This window comes from Camelina sativa, chromosome 9 (assembly GCF_000633955.1).
Source record: "Camelina sativa cultivar DH55 chromosome 9, Cs, whole genome shotgun sequence".
NCBI classification, from domain to species: domain Eukaryota; kingdom Viridiplantae; phylum Streptophyta; class Magnoliopsida; order Brassicales; family Brassicaceae; genus Camelina; species Camelina sativa.
The window spans coordinates 30,108,011-30,129,142 of record NC_025693.1 but is presented as its reverse complement, the minus strand read 5'-3'; the positions used below and the strand labels follow the sequence as shown (position 1 = coordinate 30,129,142).

At 37.8% G+C, this 21,132-nt stretch overlaps 8 protein-coding genes and 1 non-coding gene across 10 annotated transcripts in view; 6 read left to right on the top strand and 3 right to left on the bottom strand.

Annotated features, from left to right (window-relative positions):
• Positions 1-933, top strand: part of LOC104713158 (cytochrome P450 734A1) — an 8,441-nt gene extending 7,508 nt beyond the window's left edge. The window contains exons 4-5 of the mRNA XM_010430218.1: positions 19-329; positions 419-933. Coding sequence (XP_010428520.1) covers positions 19-329; positions 419-838 — 731 coding nt within the window. The 3' untranslated portion in view covers positions 839-933. The remainder of the gene's footprint in view (positions 1-18; positions 330-418) is intronic.
• On the top strand, positions 1,072-1,670 carry LOC109126251. The gene is made up of 2 exons (XM_019229463.1): positions 1,072-1,365; positions 1,470-1,670. The coding sequence occupies exons 1-2, from the start codon at positions 1,091-1,093 to the stop codon at positions 1,510-1,512; spliced, it is 318 nt and encodes a 105-aa protein (XP_019085008.1). The 5' UTR covers positions 1,072-1,090; the 3' UTR covers positions 1,513-1,670.
• LOC104713153 (arabinosyltransferase RRA1) lies at positions 1,769-3,643 on the top strand. The gene is made up of 2 exons (XM_019229462.1): positions 1,769-2,009; positions 2,460-3,643. Exons 1-2 carry the CDS (start codon positions 1,875-1,877, stop codon positions 3,537-3,539), a joined length of 1,215 nt encoding a protein of 404 aa, XP_019085007.1. The 5' UTR covers positions 1,769-1,874; the 3' UTR covers positions 3,540-3,643.
• On the top strand, positions 3,746-6,879 carry LOC104713154 (J domain-containing protein required for chloroplast accumulation response 1-like). Its single transcript, XM_010430213.2, has 9 exons — positions 3,746-4,483; positions 4,570-5,189; positions 5,280-5,674; positions 5,754-5,871; positions 5,955-6,004; positions 6,101-6,166; positions 6,255-6,332; positions 6,433-6,609; positions 6,723-6,879. The coding sequence occupies exons 1-9, from the start codon at positions 4,002-4,004 to the stop codon at positions 6,759-6,761; spliced, it is 2,025 nt and encodes a 674-aa protein (XP_010428515.1). The 5' UTR covers positions 3,746-4,001; the 3' UTR covers positions 6,762-6,879.
• LOC104713152 (DNA-3-methyladenine glycosylase 1) lies at positions 9,570-11,771 on the top strand. Its single transcript, XM_010430211.2, has 4 exons — positions 9,570-10,143; positions 10,784-10,925; positions 11,006-11,147; positions 11,238-11,771. The coding sequence occupies exons 1-4, from the start codon at positions 9,756-9,758 to the stop codon at positions 11,514-11,516; spliced, it is 951 nt and encodes a 316-aa protein (XP_010428513.1). The 5' UTR covers positions 9,570-9,755; the 3' UTR covers positions 11,517-11,771.
• Positions 11,806-13,642, bottom strand: LOC104713151 (protein BRASSINAZOLE-RESISTANT 1). Its single transcript, XM_010430210.2, has 2 exons — positions 13,156-13,642; positions 11,806-12,860 (listed from the first exon to the last, which is right to left on the bottom strand). Exons 1-2 carry the CDS (start codon positions 13,420-13,422, stop codon positions 12,108-12,110), a joined length of 1,020 nt encoding a protein of 339 aa, XP_010428512.1. The 5' UTR covers positions 13,423-13,642; the 3' UTR covers positions 11,806-12,107.
• TRNAD-GUC lies at positions 15,603-15,674 on the bottom strand. The gene has a single exon. It is a non-coding gene; the product is annotated as a tRNA-Asp (tRNA).
• On the top strand, positions 17,233-19,630 carry LOC104713150. Its single transcript, XM_010430208.2, is given in 7 exon segments — positions 17,233-17,683; positions 18,455-18,587; positions 18,789-18,928; positions 19,014-19,076; positions 19,172-19,240; positions 19,321-19,422; positions 19,424-19,630. Coding segments are annotated over 7 exon segments (786 nt in total). The 5' UTR covers positions 17,233-17,446; the 3' UTR covers positions 19,466-19,630.
• Positions 19,694-21,132, bottom strand: part of LOC104713144 (pathogenesis-related protein 5) — a 7,621-nt gene continuing 6,182 nt past the window's right edge. The window contains exons 1-2 of one of the 2 annotated variants that reach the window (XM_010430204.1): positions 20,731-20,848; positions 19,694-20,603 (exon numbers count right to left, since the gene is read on the bottom strand). In XM_010430204.1, coding sequence (XP_010428506.1) covers positions 19,915-20,603; positions 20,731-20,782 — 741 coding nt within the window. In that variant the 5' untranslated portion in view covers positions 20,783-20,848 and the 3' untranslated portion in view covers positions 19,694-19,914. Of the gene's footprint in view, positions 20,604-20,730; positions 20,849-21,132 lie in introns of those variants that run through there. The other variant, XM_010430203.2, reaches the window with a different exon arrangement.

Below are 21,132 nucleotides of genomic sequence, written 5' to 3'. Positions count from 1 at the left end.
CTGAGAAACAAATCCGTGGTTCTATACTGAAACTGATAGAAAGCAACAAAACAACAGCTGTTGAGAAATCAGGAACTATGCTTCAGGCTTTTATGTCATCTTACACGAATCAGAATGGTCAAGAAGAGAAACTTGGGATTGAAGAAGTGATAGATGAATGCAAAACCTTCTATTTTGCAGCTAAGGAAACAACTGGTAACCTTCTGACGTTTGTTTTAGTACTCTTAGCTATGAACCAAGAATGGCAAAACATTGCTCGTGAAGAAGTCATACGCGTCCTCGGACCAACCGGGTTTCCTACTCTAGACGTCTTACAAGACCTCAAGAGTGTACGTCTTTAAGCCCCAACTTAAGTATGGTTTCAAGAGACATTGATTCTTAGCACCAAATTCTTTTATTTTTTTGTCTTTGCTAACAGCTAAGTATGATAATCAACGAGACTCTCCGGCTCTACCCTCCAGCAATGACACTAAACCGTGACACTCTTAGGAGAGCTAAGCTCGGAAACCTTGACATTCCTGCAGGAACTCAAATCTATTTATCAGTGGTAGCGATGCACCACGACAAAGAAACATGGGGAAACGACGCAGAGGAGTTTAACCCGCGTAGGTTTGAAGATCCTAAAAAACAATCAGCTCTGCTTGTGCCGTTTGGGTTAGGGCCTAGGACTTGCGTGGGACAGAATCTTGCTGTGAATGAGACCAAAACTGTTCTGGCTACGATCTTGAAGCATTACAGTTTCAGGTTGTCACCAAGTTATGCTCATGCTCCTGTTTTGTTTGTGACCTTGCAGCCTCAAAACGGTGCTCATCTTCTCTTCACTAGGATTTCGAGTTAAAAAAAACTACCGAGATTGGTCGGTATTATAGTTTCCGGTTTGATCCGGTTTATGTGGGATTTAAATTTAATCATTTAATGTACTTCGGTTTGGTATTTCTTTTCGCCTTGAATGAAAAGGCTAAAGTGGTCAGAGCACACAATTATTATCAACCCATTATCTTCTTTCTCCAAACTCACAAGACTCAACGAAAACACGCACTCAAGGTGTTCGACAAAATTCCGCAGAGAGATTATAATAACACTATAGGAGATGCCACTAGAACCGATTAGGTTCTTGAGAACCAGCGTTGGCGTAATTGTTGGCGGGTTTGTGATCGTAAGCGCTGTTTCGTCAGCAGCTATAGGAGCATTTCGATATACAATTGAAGAGAAACGGAAGAAAACCGGATTGGTTTGTAGAGTTTGTCGTGGAAAAGGGTTTTACATATGCAAATTATGCAAAGGAAACGCAACGATTAGATGGTCACCGTTGTACGATCCAGTTTGTATCAATCCATGTCTTTGCCCTACTTGCGATGGTCAAAGGTTTTTTTTTTTTTATTACTGTTTCTTTTTTCTAATTCAGTATGTAGAGAGACTGTTCTTCTAGACTCAAAGTTTTGATTTTTTTTTTTTTTTTAACATTGCAGGATACAACGATGTCTCAACTGCTTAGGAAAGGAGTACTGTTAGATATCCATAAGGCTTTATGATTTGATCATCTTTGTCCTTTTGAAACCTCGAAAACAGTTTGGTTTTAATATCATTTTTAGTGTCGTTTGAGGTGAAAATGATAAATAAGTGGTACTGGTTTTCTAGAATCGTAATAAATGTGGTTGTGCTGAGTTAGGCAATTCTGCCTAAACCTCTCTACCTAGTTAGATGGACCATTCTTTCTCTTTCAGTATGTTAGCTGTTTATATGACCTTTGATCAACAGCAACGCCACTAGTCCAGTACAATCAAGACTAGACGATAAATAATAGATTAACTTGCACAACTAGGATTTGATCACAGAAGACAGAAAAGAGTCTTCTCTTTCTCTTCAAATTGGCAATGGCTGGTCGTAGAGACCGATTCCAACAATTCAGTGAACGTGGAATTGTGATCGCCATTCTTGTCGGAATTATTATCGGGTGCGTCTGCACTATCTTGTTACCAAATGATTTCTTCAACTCCGGATCATCAAAGGTAAATCTTATACTATTAAATCATGTACATTCATTTTTTTTTTTTTTAAATTCTGTGTTCCATAGCTCCAATTTTTGTGTTCTGAAGATGTCCTCTGAAGCTAGCATTTATAGCATTAAGTTGATTTCTATGGGGAATGCTGGAACTCCTTTTATGGTGTTGTGTTTGTTGGAAATTATAATTCAAAATGTTGGTGAATGAGGTTTGAATACTATAGCCGAATTTAGAACTATATTTGGCGGGAGATGGCTTTCAAGATTTGAGAATTGAACTCTCTTACTGAATTCGTTTGTTTTGAGGATTCATAATCTTCATCGATTTTGGAGAAAGAAGAATTACATATTGCATTTTTAATCATATCATCTTGGATCTTACTTAAAGACTGAAATCTGTGACATCAAGACCAAAGTTAAAATTGTGATCTCAACCTTTCTCTGTTCATCTTTTCAGGTTGGACCGGGTTCAGGTGAATCACCTGAGCAGGTCAAAATGTTGAAATCAGAATTTGCAATTATCTCCGAAAAGAATGCCGAGTTAAGCAAGCAGGTCAGAGAGCTAACAGAAAAGGTACTGTTGGCGGAAGAAGGAACAGTGATCAAGGCCGGGCCTTTTGGCACTGTCACGGGTCTGAGAACCAATCCGACTGTGGTTCCCGACGAGTCTGTTAACCCCAGATTAGCTAAGCTTTTAGAGAAAGTAGCTGTTAATAAAGAGATCATCGTGGTTCTTGCTAATTCAAATGTGAAACCAATGTTGGAGGTGCAGATTGCTAGCGTAAAAAGAGTGGGTATTCAAAACTACATGGTTGTCCCGTTGGATGATTCCATAGAAGGCTTCTGTAAATCGAATGAAGTTGCATATTACAAGAGAGATCCAGATAAAGCGGTGGATGACGTTGGGAAAAGCGGAAGTGGGTTGGCCGTATCTGGACTAAAATTCCGCGTCTTAAGGGAGTTCTTGCAGCTTGGTTATGGTGTTCTTCTATCAGATGTGGACATTGTATTCTTGCAGAACCCTTTTGGTCATCTGTACAGAGACTCTGATGTGGAGTCCATGAGCGATGGTCATGACAATAACACGGCCTATGGCTTCAACGATGTGTTCGATGACCCAACCATGGGACAGTCTCGGTATGTCTACACCGCAAGGATATGGGTTTTCAATTCCGGGTTTTTCTATCTAAGACCAACTCTTCCTTCAATCGAGCTACTTGATCGCGTGACAGATACACTATCCAAGTCAGGGGGATGGGACCAAGCAGTTTTCAATGAGCACCTCTTTTACCCTTCGCATCCCGGATACACTGGCTTACACGCTTCCAAGAGAGTCATGGATATATATGAGTTCATGAACAGTAGGTTCCTCTTCAAAACGGTGAGAAAGAATCAGGAACTGAAGAAGTTGAAGCCGGTGATTGTTCATGTGAATTACCATCGTGATAAACTCATCCGAATGCAAGCTGCAGTGGACTTCTACGTTAATGGCAAGCAAGATGCGCTTGATAGCTTCTCAGATGGTACTATTGAATAGATGCTTGTTAAGCAAGATATCCAAAAAAAATAAAACTAATCTTCAGATTCTACCTAAATACTTCTTCTTCGTCTGTAGTATGAATCTTGTGTATCCATCCTATAGCTGATTTCTCAACTCTACTGTTGACCACAGTTTCTTCTATACCCATAAAAGTCTTTATTATTTCCTGACCACACAAAAACAGAAAATTTATGAGAGAGACAAAAGATTGGGCAAGAAAGAGAGAGAGATGGAAGACAAAAGAGAGTAGGCAAAGAGTTTGGATTTATGTGTGTTTTATCCACAAAGAAGAGTCTTTTTAAGATTCTTCACTCTGTATGGTTTCAAATTAAATGAAACCCCACACTTACCTCTCTGTTTTGTCCTTTTTTTTTTTTTTTCTTTCTTTCTGTTTCTAAAGCCTTATTGAAACGTTTCAGCCTTAGTTTCCTCTCACAGAGCAATCTGCAATTTAGTGCTATGCAGACATTACAAAGCTCAGAAACAGTTCTTTTAGCCTCCTCCAACTCACCACCACTCGTGCTACGTAACCCCAGCGGCGTTAATGACGACGTTGACATCGATTTCGGTGACGTGTTCGGTGGTCCTCCCAAGAGACGCTCTAAAGTAGTTGTAGCTAATAATAACGAAGCCACGCGGCATAGCTTCAGCGAATCCGCTCTCCGGCGTCGTGACGTCATCTCCGACGTCGTCGGCGCTCTGGTTACTCAAGACGAGAAGCCTGTCTTCGGAGAAGAGACATCGGTCAGGCGTCGTTTCACCAGCGATGATTTCTTCGACGATATTTTCAGAGTGAATGAATCGTCGTCTTCTTCTTCTTCGCCGATGATGATGAAGAAGAAGGAGCGAGAACCGTTCGGGTCATCACTTCCGGGTTCTCGGATCCTTAGCCCGGCTCTCAAACCTGAATCTTCAGGAACTTCGTTTCCTGCTCAGTTCAGGTCTGTTTAATATTATAACACTAAGATTAGTTTCATAATCATATTTGATAATTTAGTTATAATTATCTTTTGACTTTGTTCATTAGTCTTCCTGCAAAAGCAACAGAGATTCCCACATTTGGTTCAGCTAGTACTCGTAGTTTAAGCAAGAACAAAGAAACTGTTTCGAGCTCTCCTTTGTCAAGAACTTCTAGCAAAGCCGATGTGGTCTCTACTGTTAAATTAGATTCAGATGGTTGTTGTGATGATACTCCAAGAGTTGTTGTTACTGGCAAAGGCAGGCAGTTTCATTTCTCTATCTACAAGTGGCCTAATAAAGGAGTTCCTGTTGTCATTTGGAGTAGTTCTAGATTGAGTTCTATGTCTAAAGCTGAGGAGACAACAACGCCGGTGACATTGAGTGATCCTCAATCTACTTCTTCTGTTGAGAAAGCGGGTAGAGTTGTTGAAGAAGGTGAAATTGGTTTATCTAGTTTGAATGAGGAAAAGAAACGTCCTGGTGTTCAGACAGAGGAAGTGAAAACAGAATTTGATTTGGTGTCTGAACAGGCCTTCTCTGGTGTGTCAACGGTGCGTGAAGCTACGGTGAAGCCTCTCCATTCAAATGATCCGATGTCTGAACAGGCCTTCTCTGGTGTGTCAAAAGCGTATGAAGCTACTGTGAAGCCTCTTCATTCTAATTTTAAGGATAATAATGAGAAGCAAGGTTGGTTTCAGCAGACATATATATGTTTGTTTCGTTTGGTTGGGTTAGCTTTCCTTTTGTGGACTTCATTTGGTTTCTTTGTCATTGCAGGTGAGGAAATAGTACAACAGAGAGAAGTGAGGAAAGGTAAAGGCAAAGCCAAGAGCACGCGAAGTTCTACTGAAGATTCAAGAACAAAGAAGAAACCACAAGGCATGAAAAGTTCCTCGGATAGCCCGATACCTGATAAATCCAGCTTCGCAAGTTCATCCGCATCAGCAGAAGTTGGCAAAGATGGAGCCAAAGGAAAAGTGAGTGACTTTGTTAAGATTTTCAGTCAAGGAGCTTCAGTTGGAGCAGGTGGGGAATCTCTTGGAAAAAGCTCTAGATGGAGGAGAGCTAAAGAAACTCCCAAGACTGATATTAATCATGACAGTGCTAATGCCAAGGAAACTGTAAACGTTCCTGACGAGCTAAAGAAATCGACTTCAGATATCCCTACTATGGTACTTAATCTGACAATCAAGATTTTGTTAGCTATTTGTTCCTTGGTTTGTGATGCCTTACCTATAAATATCATTGCAGAATCGGGATCAGAAGCCTCCACAAGCAACTCAGGAAAAGGTTTCAGATCAGGAGAGCCTGAAGAATAATAAGGCTCGTGGTGTTAATGAACAAGAAGAGCGTCAAGAACCAACCACAGGTAAGTTTTTTGGACTTATCCAACATTGTTATATCTACACAACCAAATAACATTTGAGCTAACCAATTTTTTATTTCTGTCAGCACATACATCCTCAGAGGATATAGATGAGCCCTTTCAAGTAAACTTTGATGTAATCTTAAGCGCCCTTCAACCTTGATGTTTTCAATCTAATAATGTGTATGTTTCTTTTCAATGATTGGCGTGGAACTTGTAATGTGATGTGTAGGTGGAGGATATAACACAAGATGAAAACCAAATGGAAGAAACCACTAGTAATGCTGAAGAAATCCAGGTAATAATACTATTGGAATTGCAAAGAGATACATTTTCGATCTCTTAACTCTAAAAACTAAAAGATAGCGGAATCCGAACCTCTGTAGAGCATTGATGCTAAAATTCGCAAGTGGTCAAGCGGAAAGAGCGGAAACATCCGGTCTCTTCTGTCCACGCTGCAATATGTAAGTATTTTTCTGATGATGTATAACAACACATAACACTGTTCGATGCTGTATTGCATTAGCCTATATGCATAAATAATGAATTCGGAAAAAATCACAGATTCTTTGGTCCGGGAGCGGGTGGAGGCCGGTTCCTCTAATGGATATGATAGAAGGAAACGCGGTTAGAAAATCGTACCAGAGGGCATTACTAATCCTTCATCCAGACAAACTACAACAAAAGGGTGCCTCTTCAAACCAAAAATACATGGCCGAGAAGGTTTTCGAGTTATTACAGGTTCTTGTTACTACTATATAACACTCTAATGTTTTCACGACAATTTTGCATGATCATTAAATCTAATAAGCAAGTCCTTTTTTTCTTTCTTTTGGTTTGATTCAATCATCTAGGAAGCATGGGACCACTTCAACACTCTCGGACCGGTTTAAAAGGAAAAATCTTTTTAAGTGTTTTAGTTCTTACAACCAAAGGCTATGTATGTACAGATACACGGTTCTGATGAATCAAAAGAAGATGTTAGCAGAATACAGAATTTTAGTTGTCACAGGTTTTACAGCAACACACCAATTATATCAGATATAGACTTATATAGTTATATCACATCACATAAAAGGCTTTAAAGAGAGGTTTAAGAAAGATGTAGACATAGTTAAAAGCCATATTTAGTTAATTGAGCTAATCCATATTTAAGAGGATGTAGAAGAACAAACATAGGTAACTCTAGTGTTTCTAAAGACACTTGCGGGCACATTGAGGGCAATTGGTGCCCTTGTCTTCCCACCAAAGAGGAAAGAAACAATGCTTGTGAAAAACATCCCCACAATTTAGCGCAATGCTATTACCGTGGGTCATGTCCTGATGATGACACAAGGTACATTCTACGATGTCAATCGGAGGTGCTGGAGCTAGTCCTTCTTTCCATACACTCATTCTCCAACCAGCAGCTTCACTCATAATGGAGAGTTCGACGAAAGCTTCAACAGCGGTGAGCTCAAATAGTTGTGGTGCTCTTCCTTGCAAACAGAAACCCTGAGACTCAGCATATTGACATATATTCTCCGCTAGATTCTCCAAATTCCAGTCTGGGTGCAGATTCCAATAATCTCCGAGTTCATCCGCAAGAAATATCATTCTAAAAGTATCGTAGAGATCTGACCTGGAACCAGGTAGCTCAAATTTCATTGGAAAGTCATATGTTCTCGTCACTTCCTTCTGCGCCAATAGCATGTCCGGGCCTATGAGTGGGCGGTAGACGGTTCTAGAGATGTGGGTGCCATAAATCTTTATATAACACAAGCCGTCGTCGTGTAGCAACGGATCAGAACGTTCTTCAAAACGAAGCGGATAAAACTCCACAATGTTGGTATGCTCCTTCCCGTCGTCCATGTTGAGCGGTTTCATGTAGAGAAATCTTACGTAAGATTTATGAAAGAGAGGTTTGTTTGGATCTCGAGATCGATTAGGGTTTCGTAATCGAATGACACCAATTTAGAGGGTTTGTGGAGTATATATATAGAGGGACTAGGTAGGGTTGAAACTTGAAAGGTACTCTATCTATAACGGGCTTTTTTTAATGGGCCCTAACGTAATGAATTCGGAAGTTTTCAATTCACAGATTCTTTGGCGGTTCATCTAATGAATATGATCGAAGGAAACACGGTTAGCAAATCGTACCAAAGGGCATTATTAATCATCCTTCATCTATACAAACTACAACAAAAGGGGTGCCTCTACAAACCAAAAATACATGGCTGAGAAACTTTTCGAGTTAATTACACGTTGTTGTTACTATAACTAATGTTTTATGACAATTACATAAAACCTTGCAGGATCATTAAATCTTATTCAAGTCCTTTTTTATTTTATTTGGTTTGGTTTGATTCAATCATTTAGGAAGCATGGGACCACTTCAACACTCTTGGACCGGTTTAAAAGGAAGACAACAAATCTTTAGTCTTTTAGTTTTTACACGAAGGCTATGTACAGTACAAGATACGGTTCTCTGAATCAAAAAGATGTTTGCAGAATGCAGAGATTTTAGTTGCCACAGGTTTTTTTACAGCAAAATTTGTTTGTTTGTTTGTTGAGAGATCTATCTATCTAATCATAAAAGGCTTTTAAATAAGGTTAAGTACGTACGGAGGAGATATAGATAATAGTTAAAGGAACTAGGCCATATAATTAATTGGGCTAATAAGCCCATTAAAGAGGGTTTAGTAGTTAGCCGTTAGAAGAAGGAAAAAAAGGCAATTGTGAGGTTTTGAGGTTGTGGTGGAGTTGGTGTTGTGTTGGCTTTTACGATTCTTTTTTTTTTGGTTAACGGTAAGCTACTTTTTTAACTTCTACTTAAAGCTTTTGTTTGTATTCCCCATTATACCCTTCACTCACAAAACCACATACACACTTCACCAAATATAGACTCTGACTCTCTGCCCAACTCTAAATTATCTATCCACCCTCCATTAATCATATGAGGTTTCTTTGCCGTCACACAAGTAACAAAGTTTACCATACGTAGATAAAAGTGATACAAGTGTTATATGGATATGGGTCATTACACTTATCGCTAAAATTTGTTTTTTGAACTAGAACAATTAACTTAATATTGTATTAATAAAAAATTTGGACTAGAATGGAATTATACTAGTAATTGGTAAAATTCTGGTTTGTCCTGTATTTTCTTATTCCAGTTCTTGAGTAAATTTTTTTTTGTAAAAAGCATTAAAATAACATAAAGGAAGTAGGGGTCATGTAAAATTGGTTCATTGACAATCATTGTACTTCCCCCTCTTCGAGAAGCCAAAAGCTGTGTAATTGAGGGCACGAGCTACTGAAGCAGTTAACTTCGAGGTCGGGAGTAAAATAATGTAACAGTTGTTTCATTAATTTTACTGTGTATGTGTATATGTGTCAAAGTCGTAAAAGCATGCGGAATTGAAGACTTTTGGTGCATTCTCCAAAAACATTCTTTAGGTTTTTAAACCCTCTAATTTTAAAGTAAATAATGTAGTCATTGTTTCGTTACATTTTTTTTACTGTATATATGGTTCAAAGTCATAAAAGCATTAAGACTTTGGTGGCAAACTTTAATCCTGAACTAATTTAGACAAAAGCGTAATTTTCACGACATTACTACATGTAATAACACCATTAGTAACGGTGTCCTTTTCTGAAACCAAAAGCATAAATTAACCGAACACGTAAGCAATATTCACCGGCTATAACCGGTTTACCTCCTTTCATTTTTTAATTTGTTACCGTTTCTTCTCTGTTTCGTTTTAAAACCTCTCCAAATAATAAGCTCTCTCATTCATACTCTGTTCCATCTCTCTCTCTCTCTCTGAGTCTGATCTTCATCTCACTTTCCGATTTTACCCTCACATTACCTTCAAATTCTCCATCTCCCTACCCCTTCTTACGAGATGTCTGTAGTCTCAAAGCTTCGTTCTCCGGTTAAACCAATGGCTGTTGAGTCTCGAGCTATCCTCTGTTCAACTGGGAACAGATTCAAGGTTACGAACACAGAGATTACAAAGAAGCCACCACAACAGACGCAATCTCCGGCGACGAAGAAGAAGAAGCCGGACTCGAGTTTCTCAGTTTCGACTGATGATTCATCTTCTTCCACTTCATCCTCGGAACGTTCAACGGTGAAGACGACGAACTCTGGGAAAATCATAACTCCGTCTAAACGGAACGGAGTAGTAACTACGAAGCTCAATGATGTCGTCGCCGTCGCCGTCGTTGAGGACATTTCTCCTAAAATTCCGGGACCGGTCAAGAGATGCCACTGGATCACACCTAATTCAGGTCTCTCTCTCTCTGACCACTTTATTTTTATTTTTTCCCTCTTTGCCTCATTTAACTTTAATTTAAATTTTACAATTTTTTTCTACTGTATCTATTTTTAATTTATAAAATGTAGAATTTCGTGAATAACGAGGAGATCATGTTTTAAAAGAAGAGGGAATAAAATGATTTTTTTTTTGTTTTGTTTTAATGTTGGAAATAAAATGTTCTTTTTGGTTTTAATGTTAGAAATAAAAAATGTTGTAACATTATATCAATGTAGAGAGAGACTTTGTTGTCCTTGTCGCACATTTAATGAATCTGCAAAGGAATTAAAAGATACTTACCCAACTTTTTCGTTTTGGCACCTCTAAAAAATATCTCTATCGACTTCACAAATGAAGAAGCCATGTGAATAATTGGCTTTTTTTTTTATGGTTTACGAAATGTAGTAGCATTTTTTTTTTTTTTTTGAATATGTGTTAAAAGTTTATAAAGGTGACAATCAGTTTTCATACATGTCAACAACATATTTATTGCACCCAGCAAACACTTGGTCTTGTAGTTGGGACATATAAGGACAAAAATCTTTCTTTAGATTGATTAGTACTACTATATAAGTTTTTTCGGTTTATTAATAATAATGGTGCTTGATGAACAGACCCGATCTACGTGTTGTTCCATGACGAGGAATGGGGTGTTCCAGTTCGTGACGACAATAAACTCTTCGAGCTACTTGTGTTCTCACAAGCATTGGCTGAGTTTAGCTGGCCTTCAATCCTTCACAAAAGAGAGGACTTTAGGTAAACTTAGGCCAGTGAATTTGACTATTTTGTGTTTTAATTTGGTGTATTAGTAAAAAGGTTTTGGTTTCGTTTTGCAGGAAGCTTTTTGAAGAATTTGATCCTTCAGCTATATCACAATTCACAGAGAAGAGGTTGACGTCTCTTAGAGTAAACGGGTGTCTAATTCTATCCGAGCAGAAGCTGCGAGCAATTGTAGAGAACGCGAAATCAGTTCTTAAGGTTTGGTTACTTTGTGTGTTCGATAAGAAATTGTGAATATTATGTGTTGAAAAATTATTTGAAACAGCTTTGGTCGTAATCTGAAAACAGGTCAAGCAAGAATATGGATCATTCAGCAATTATTGTTGGAGATTTGTGAACCACAAGCCATTAAGAAATGGCTATCGTTATGGTCGTCAAGTGCCGGTTAAGTCGCCAAAGGCAGAGTACATAAGCAAAGATATGATGCAGAGAGGGTTTCGCTGCGTTGGTCCTACTGTTATCTATTCCTTCTTGCAGGCCTCTGGCATTCTGAATGATCATCTCACTGCTTGTTTCAGATACCAAGAATGTAATGTTACTGAGAATGAACTGAAAGAAAAGCCTTGAGATGGCCACCAAACTGGATTTCCATTCTCCACGACTTGTTTGATCAGCAACAGGGGATTGGATAATTAAGAAGATGAGTGACCAGAGTTTGTAGCATTTGATTATGAAATGTAGCATTTGTAGCTAGCTCTGTTTATTGATTTGTGTTTTTCTTCTAGCTAGCTTTGTCTAACTAGTTTATTTGATGATACTTATGTGTTAGTGTTTGACAAACAGATTGATTGCAGAGAATAAAGAATTTAACATTTTGTAAAAGCATATGTTCTGCAAAGTTTGGATCTTTGATGCATAGACTTGAGACATGAGACTAAGCAATTTGACCGGACACAAAACAGGTTCAAGCCACTAATTCATGTGACATTTGTAAAGGGACAGAATCATACATCTTAAGATATTTTATCTACAAATAATGCTTTTGAAACCAAATTCATGAACTGAACAAACCACTCTTAACACTCCAAATGCTTCCATGGAGAAGGCTTTAAGCAGCATATATGGATAGTAAGTGAGGAACATATGAGATTTCCATAAGGTATCCAAATACCTGGAAGAAGAAACAATACGAGTTACTGCCCTAGTTTGTTCATATTGTCAACCACGAGCCTTGCCATTTCCAAGTGTAAGCTCAAGATCCTCCATACCAACATCATGTATCCTCTCTCCTTCCCACGGCTTAACTTGGCTATTCTCAAATTTAAACTCAGAGCATTGACCAATCTCTTGGAACGCAGCAGCAGCATTAGGAGACATCTGCTGATGAGGAGCGGGTTTCACAAGATTGAAAGTAGGAGAAGTTGGCACCATAGAGACAGAGAATGTAGGCTGCTGCTGTTGTTGTTGTTGTGCAAACTTCTGAAAGCTTATCCAATGACCAGAATCAACAGTAGAAGAGTCAGACTCATCACATTCAGGTATAGTAGCCTGTGTACGAAACTGGCGATGCGTAGGACTAGCAGGTGCAGAAACCGCATAGAAAGGATAGTTAAAAGACGCCATAGACTGCTTAGCAATAGCCATGGACTGCTGAGCGATAGAGTCCCAGTTGGGCAACGGTTTAGGATTATTCTTGGAAGTTGGAGATGAGACAGGTGGAGTAACGGGACAACTGTTTGAGATTCTGAGGGAAGGTAGAGAGGAAGGAATGCCACCGTTTCTGAGGAAAGGGAAGTATGTGGAGTTTGGCTCACCACGAGAGGGACTAGGGAAAGATGAGGAAGAAGGGCTGACTTGGTAAGACGGGATTGGACTTTGAAAAGCTGATGAAAGAGGGCTATGGTTCTGTGATGAGTAAGGAGTAGCTCGTGATGATGTACCAGCTATCTCACCAGGTAGAGGCTTGCATCCCTGTTGCTCCAACCACAAACAACAATAACAAACATCAGAATGGATCAAGTATCATAGATACAGATGCATACTAATAATAGCTCAAGATTTGGATCATCAGAGACACATCAATCTAAAATTAGAAAGATAACCATAGATCCATGTATAGACATGCTTGATTTGATAAGGTAACTAAAATGTAATTTTTCCTAATTTTGAATCTAAGAATCAAAAATCGAAGAATTCAGATTCAAACAAACTCCAACATTAAGAAACAAATAAGGCTCAGTCAGATCTGGAAAAAAATAAAAATCACCTTACGATAAGTAGTACCGTCTTCTTCAACAACCCAACCAGCTTCAGAACAAAGAGCTTTAAGGACCTCATTATTATCACAATGTTTAGGCAAATTATAATCGCCTTGAGCTCGAAGACCAGTGTATATCTTAGCAGCTACAGCTCTTCTCCGTCTCTCTCTCCTCCGATTATTCTCCCTCTCTCTCCACGACGGTTTCCTCCTCGCTGCTGCTGCAGCCGCCGCAGCTGCAGCTGCTGATGTCGACGTAGCACCGTCAGATGTCATCGGGAAAAAAAACACCACCGCCAAACCTCGAAATCTCCGTAGAGAGAGAGCTTTGGATGGGGGTAGGTGAAGAAGTGAAGATTTGTGTGAACACAGACTGAAGAAGAAGAAGATGAAGAAGAGAGGAGGAGTGAGAAGTTAGTGCTCACGAGGAATACGCTTTTCCCCTTCGCTGGAATCGAAGAAGAATCTCTCTCTCTCTCTCTCTTTTCTTTCTTTTTTTTTAACTTTGGTGTTAAAAAAAAAAGTTGAGTCGTCTGTATGTGTGTGTTCGAGTACGTTGAGGTTTACAGTAAGAATCACTGTTTTGTTATATCAATCGTCCACGTGTTATAGCGTAGTTTTTTAAGGGTGAGATTGAGTAAGGTGTATATAAGGATGTGTGTGATTCGGTGTAGAGGATAATGAGACAGTAGCGTGTGTGTATCGTCGTCGTAGCAGTACGTTATTGTTTTTTTTTTTTTTTTTTTTTGTGTGAGTGTAAAAAGAGAGTTATGACCAAATAATACAGAGAAGAAGAAAAGAGGAGACAGTGTGGGTCCCTTACTTGTGTGACCGAAAAACACACCATTTGATTGGTTCTCTTATTTTTTATTTTTATTTTTTCCATTATAGATATAAATCAATCATATAATAAGATGAAACATAATGATGTCTTTAATTAGATAGAGAATTACCACTTTTTCTTAGCCTACAAACGAATTTTGACTACTTTTGTCTTCATTAGTTGTAATTACCCATACATTTACTTTCTTAACCCTCTTCTTATTTATAATTTGGGTCGTATTTAGTACTTACTAGCGTATATGTTTATATGCATAAGTTTATTGGGAAAAATGTCAAAAAAATCCCCATCTTTCAAATTTGGAACGTTTTAATCACCAACTTTCAAGATGCCATTTTAATTACAAACTTTCCGTTGACTTGGCTATAAAACAGAGTAAATTGCATGTTATCTGCTACCGATTAGCATAAATAACCACATTTTTAATGTCAAAAACAACATCGTTTACCAAATTGAAGACACTAAATCCCCAAATCGATTCCAATTTCACAAATACATAACCCTAGAAAGTAGAAAGAAAACCCCAAATTCTCTCTACACCATCGATGGCACACCATATTCACCGATGCAACCAGATATGTCAAAGTTTGAGCTTAAACTCATCGGAATAGAGAGATTGCAGAAGATATTTGGGTATTATAGAGAGAAATTGAGGTTTTCTTTCTAAGATTAGGAATTTAATAAATGTCATGCCTAAAATGGCGAGGTCAACAAAACTTTGCTATTTTATGGTCAAGTCAACAAAAAGTTTGTGATTAAAATGACATCTTGAAAGTTGATGATTAAATCGTCCCAAATTTGAAAGTTGGGGATTTTTATGACATTTTTCTCGAAATTTATTTATAGTATCCACTATCCAGATTACTTATATAGTCCACCACTTGAAATTTGCTAAACTTTTTATAAAGTTAATTGCTGAGTCCATCGTTATATCTAGAATGATTTATTAGTTGTTTTATACTATCATTTATAACTACGCATATGTATAATTCATTGAAAAAGGGGTTTGACTGGGTTTGTCCCACAGCTAGGTCCGGCGGCATATTATATACTCCCTCCGTTTCAAAATATAAGATGTTTTGGAGAAGTTTTTTGTTTCATAATATAGAATGCTTTCAAATTTCAATGCAACTTTTAGATTAGTTTAATATTTTATATTATGCAGTATTGTTTATGATTGGTTGAACTTGTTAAAAGTAAAAACGTCTTAATCTGCGTGTTTTGCTTAAAACATCTTATATTTTGAAACGGAGGGAGTATAACTGATCTTACAACGAATGGAAATTGAGATTACACTTTACAAATGTTAATCAAAATTTTAAAATAGTCAAAAACATATATACTTCGTAGAAGCTACTTTTACCTATATGTATAAACTGTGACTTAAATCTTGAAATGTCAACTTTTTTGTCGTAATAAAGTTCAGAAAAACCAAAAAAAACAAAAAAAAGGAGAAGTATGACTAACTCAAGAGGGTACAGCTCTGACTCGCTAGACTGCTAGTAGTAGTATTTATAATATCTTTAGATTATGACGTTTTATCAGAATTCAGAAATCTCTTTGGGAACATTTGGAGTCAATCAGAGGGTTTCAAAAAATTTATGGAAAAAAAGAACGCCGTTGCCGGGGATCGAACCCGGGTCACCCGCGTGACAGGCGGGAATACTTACCACTATACTACAACGACTTTATTGTTTAGTTGATGAGAAGCATTATAATTATTATTAATAAATTAAATCTTAAAACCAGCATTGGTTTCCAGCATTCATAGAAATATGATTAGGGGTTTACTTTTTTTTTTCTCTCCTGGTTTCGGACTAACTAGTGACAATAGGCACCTTATGTGCTAAATTTGTCTATATCATTGTTTTACTTTTGTACATATCCATGACACTTTAGAACTATATGTGTTTAGCCGTGAAGTAGTAGTCATCAAAATCTACTAAAAATTGAAATGCCCACAGATACAAAATAGTTAGTGTATATAAAAAAAGAAAACACAATACAGTAGGTAGCTAATCATCAAAATCTACTTATAAAAAAAAAAGATATCCGATTGAAAACATGGACAAACTAATTGTCATACAGAAAGAAAACAAAATTACAAATAAGAAGCATGATAGTACGTCCTATATATCAAATGAAGGAGGCGTTGCTAAAAATTTGGATAAAACACCAATTTATGTGGGTGACGTTTACATTTTAGACTATTTAGTGTAATTGTAAACACCAATTTGCCTACAAAATTTTTTTAGTTATCTATGAATAAAGTCTTAAATATCTGAAATATGTTTTACTTTTTGGATTACATCCATGTTACACCTAGCTAACAACTCTTTTCTTCAAACTTGCTTTTTTTTTTTTTTTTGTTAATTGTTAGTATCTTAAGAATCACACTCCATTAGAATTTGCGTTTTAGGTAAATGTTCTTCTTGTTTTTATATGAACATATTATACAATGAATGAAGTAATTAATAATAGAGAGAGTCCGTGTGTGGTGATTTCAAATTCAAAATAGTAACATGCGAGAGTAAAGGGGTAACACTGTAATTTACATGAATGCATGGACCCATTACTCCTGACTTTTTAAAATTATTTTGGAATAAAAAAACAGTCAACCAAAATTCAGGATTCACGTCGATCGCGTGTATACATTACACAAAAATTTAACAAGTATGGCCCTCGTTTTTCCTTTTTTATACTACTAAATCCTCTTTAAAACCCTGTGAAAAAGCACCAAAACTCAGATTCCAATACAAAATTAGTACCCAAAATGTTTTCTTTTAACCAAAGGGTACTCACTCAATCCATTGTTTTTTTTTTTTTTCCCATTTCATTGTTTAAAGTTAAATATATATATATATATAGACATGTACTAGTACAAGGAAAATAACCTTTTTTATGTTCGGATTTATTTATAATCAAAAAGAAAACAAAAATTTGATCTTTCAGCTCATAGATTTAACTATTCGAGAGTGTAAAAAGTAAAAAAAAAAATATTTGTAAAAGTGAGAAAGGTTTATTTGGTACCTATCGATGAAAGATAAAAAAAAACCGCTCAATTTCCACAGAGCAAAATGGTGGCAGTACAAAACCACACGTGGCGATTCATTATTGGTTAAGATAGGAAGGCGGTCGCTATCGTCCCTTCCCTTCCCTCCTCTGTATCATATCATCTTACTCTCTCTCTCTCTCTCTCTTACTCATCATCATACTATACTCTGCTTTTTTTCCTCTTTCTTCTCTCACTCTTACTCTGTCTCTTCTTAGCTCTTCTCTTCATCAGACCAAATAAAAATACAAAAAAAACCCTAATTTCTTAACTCGATTTCTCTCTTATCTCATCCTCTCCAAAAAAAAAAAAAATGCACGACCTTCTCTTTCTGAGATCGTGAAAAAAACTCGATTTTATTTTGTTTTATCTATAATAGAGAGGTAGAGAGGAAAAAAAAAACACAAATGCTGGAAACTGCACAGAACAACAACAACAACAACTCAAACAGCATCCTCAATGGAGGAAGTGGATTCTCTCAGCTACAGAGTTGCTTCGGCGATTGCAGTAGCGAAGAGGAACTATCTGTCTTGCCACGTCATACCAAAGTTGTCGTCACCGGAAACAACCGTACCAAATCTGTCCTCGTCGGTCTTCAAGGCGTCGTTAAAAAAGCCGTCGGTCTCGGTGGTTGGCATTGGCTGGTCAGCATATATTTTAGCTCTTTTTTTCCTTACCTGGGTTTTGTCTTATTTTCATCTTTGTCTGATATAAATCCAAAACCCAGCTCGAATCATTAGCTTAGTAATGCAACAAATCAATCGTAGCTTGATAAAAAAAACACCGATGGGATTGATTGTGCTAAAAAGATCATAACTTTAGTTTTATAAATTGCATCATAACGATCTGCACTTTTATATTTATTTTTCAACTTTATTTACTTTTCTCAATCAATTTGTTTTTTCTTGAAGAATCCTTCTTATCCTTTTTTTTTTTTTCTTCATCTTTGTGGGTTCAAGCTGTCTTTTTGATTTGTTTTACTTGTCACTAATTCTGATATATACACTTAAAAACTGATAGATTTTAGGGTTATTGTTCTTTCTTTTTCAGATGTGTCATTTTCATCCGCTGCCGAATTTTTCTTCCTTTTGTGTTTTGATGTTAACTTTTATTAGATTGATGTTCTCCGTCTCATTAGGCTGGCTGCCTATTTCATTATAAAATTTAGTGTCTCTGATCTTTTTGTTTTCTTCTTTTGATCATTACTAATTTCATCTTTTCTATAGTTTTATAATGAAATCAGTATCTTATAACAATTTCCTCATAGCCCAACGCATCTAATTTTTTTTTTACTAATTTGGATATCAAGTTCCACCAGTTGTTGTCTCCCCTACCATTCCCATTTCTCAAAAAAAAGTCCCAAACTTTACTAGTTTATTTTTTCAATCTAGTCCTCCCTTGCTTTTGGTTTTCAGGTTTTGACTAATGGGATTGAAGTGAAGTTGCAGAGGAATGCGCTTAGTGTTCTTGAACATCCTACAGGGAACGAAGTAGACAATGATCTTGAAGTCGAGCATAATACACAGTGGAACAATCCCTCTGATATGAGTAAGTTTGGTTCCTTGTCTCTGTCAATGAATTGTCCGAAACTCTTCAATAAATGTGGCATGTTGTTGGCAATGTTCTTCAACAATTTCCAGTTTTTTTGGTCTTTTGGAGCTTTCCTCTGTTTTGTTTTCTAGCATTCTAATAAAGGTTTAGGCTTTTGAATTGGTTCTTAACTCTATCATCTTCTGCTGTCTTTTGCAGCAACTGAGGAGACTTTGAAGCCTCTTAAGTCGAAGCAGAGAGGACACAGATCATCGCGGTTATCTCAAAAGCCAATCTTCAGGGCCGTATCTTGTGACTCACACTCAAAAAACTCGAGTTTAACACCTCGTGGGAACATTGTAATTCCTCGGACTTCTTCCACCTAGTGGGGTTTTCATTTTAATGTTTTTGGTTTACTGATTTGGGAATATGGCTTCTGCGCAGAAGGTTGATTTTACCAAATTGGATACGCCTGCATTACTGAGATATTGGCGACATTTTAACCTTGTGAGTTTATTAAATCAAATCTTATGTTACCAGTAATTGTGGAAGAGAGTTTTTGTTTCTGACAACAGGTGAGTGATTGATCTCATTTTGTGAAGGTGGATGCTCTTCCTAATCCAACAAGGGAGCAACTAATTGACATTGTTCAGAGACACTTCATGTCTCAGGTAACATAAAGCTGTGGTGATATGTTTATGAATTTGTCTTCTGATTTTTGACAAGGCTGAGACTTTTTCCTGGTTTACAGCAAATGGATGAGCTTCAGGTAATTGTGGGATTCGTTCAGACAGCGACAGGAATGAAGAAGGGTAGCAGGTCGAAACCAAAAGAACCCAGAAACAATGATCTTTAACTGCATCAGCTATAGGCTAACAAAATCTGTCAAAGGCTAGCGCGGGTCACATGTTTTTACCATTCCGTGGCTCTTAAAAGTTTTAAGTATAGTAGTTTTAACTCTGTCTATTGGGTGGGTTAACACTAGTTATCATTGCTCTCTCCATGTAAGTAAGTTCATCAAGAACCAATGACAGGAATCAAAAGAACCCCTTTAGTTGTCATTGCTCTGCTACATGTAAGTAAAGTCCATCAAGAACCAATGACAGGAATCAAAGAATCTCTCTAATTAAGCATCCATCTTTCGATATGAATGTGTTACGAGGTGTATAGGTAATGCAAAAAAAACAATACCATATATAAAATTCAAAAGAGATACAAATAAAAGCAACAATGCAAATGAGGTGAGTGTAACAACTGAATACTATAAAAATCATTAAAATGGAAGAATATGAATCAAAGTAAATAATAAGCAAAAGAAACGTGAGAACCCCAAATATAAACCGGGTTAAGACCGGGTGGGGCAGAAAGAGATCAAGTAGTTAGATCCAGAACAAGTGAAGGTGCTGGTAGCGTCGTCATAAGCGTAACTGTAAGCACCAGGGCAAGCGCTTTTAAACATGGCCGAGTAATGCGTCGGAGAACAAGTCTGCGGCGTCGCGTGAGCACCGGTGCAACAGAACTCCTCAGAATTAAACGCCGCACAAGCACTTTTACACGCCGCGATGATTCCGGTATGCGGATCCATGATCCGAAGCTCATTAGGGCAAACCGCATTGACATCGGCGACGCAGCCGGCGTAATGACAATCACCGGAGCCTCCTTGTGGTTTAATCCCCATCTCGACATTGTAACCATCGACGAGGCTCACGTCGTAGAAATCCTTGCCGCCATCGCCAACGAGTGTGAACTCAGCCAGAGTGACCGGAGGAACCCCACCTCCGTTGCATTTCAGAACACCGCCGCAGTCTCCGGTGACACAGTTACCGTGGCCTGAGGCGTCGAAGTTGCAGCCGGTACGAGCCCAGAAGCGACCTGACCATCCAGCAGGAGCCGTGAGCTGTACGGAAGCGCCTGGAGTCAAGGGAAAACCGCCGTCGCCGAGGGTGTTGTCGTTACCGGAGAGAATTCCCGGCCAGACGGTGTAGGGACAACTGTTCTGTAGTGTGAAGACGGTGGCGGAAACAGCAATGCCACCTGCGATTTCAAAACACAAAAACTGTTAAATCCGAAGATACAAAAAAAAAAAAAACACAAAATCGAATTGTGTTGTAAACATAGGAGAAACAAAAACAGAGAGTGTTTTTTTTTTGTTTGGTCTTACAAGTGATGAAGAAGACCAAGAAGAGAATCTGAATACTTGAGTAATTCGCCATTTTTGGTTTAATTTATCGAGTTGTGTCTTTTGTGTTTCTATGTGCGGGTGAATGATGATGATGATTGTGAATGTCAGTTACTCGCACCGATTCTCTATTTATAAGTGCTTTGGTTTTGTTAGCCCATGACCTTTGGCTTTGTGAAGTTTATTTGCGTTAAATGTGTTTTTATTGCGTCAATTTACTATAGTTCTTTCATTAATTTGGATGGGTAAAAGCAATGTTCAAGAAAGCGCTAGGCGGTATCTGGGCGGTGACCCAGCACCTAGCGCCTAGAACGCCTAATCGGGGCTTAGACGGTTTTTAGGCGGTTTAGGCGTTTACAACATCAAACATTATATATAAAAAAT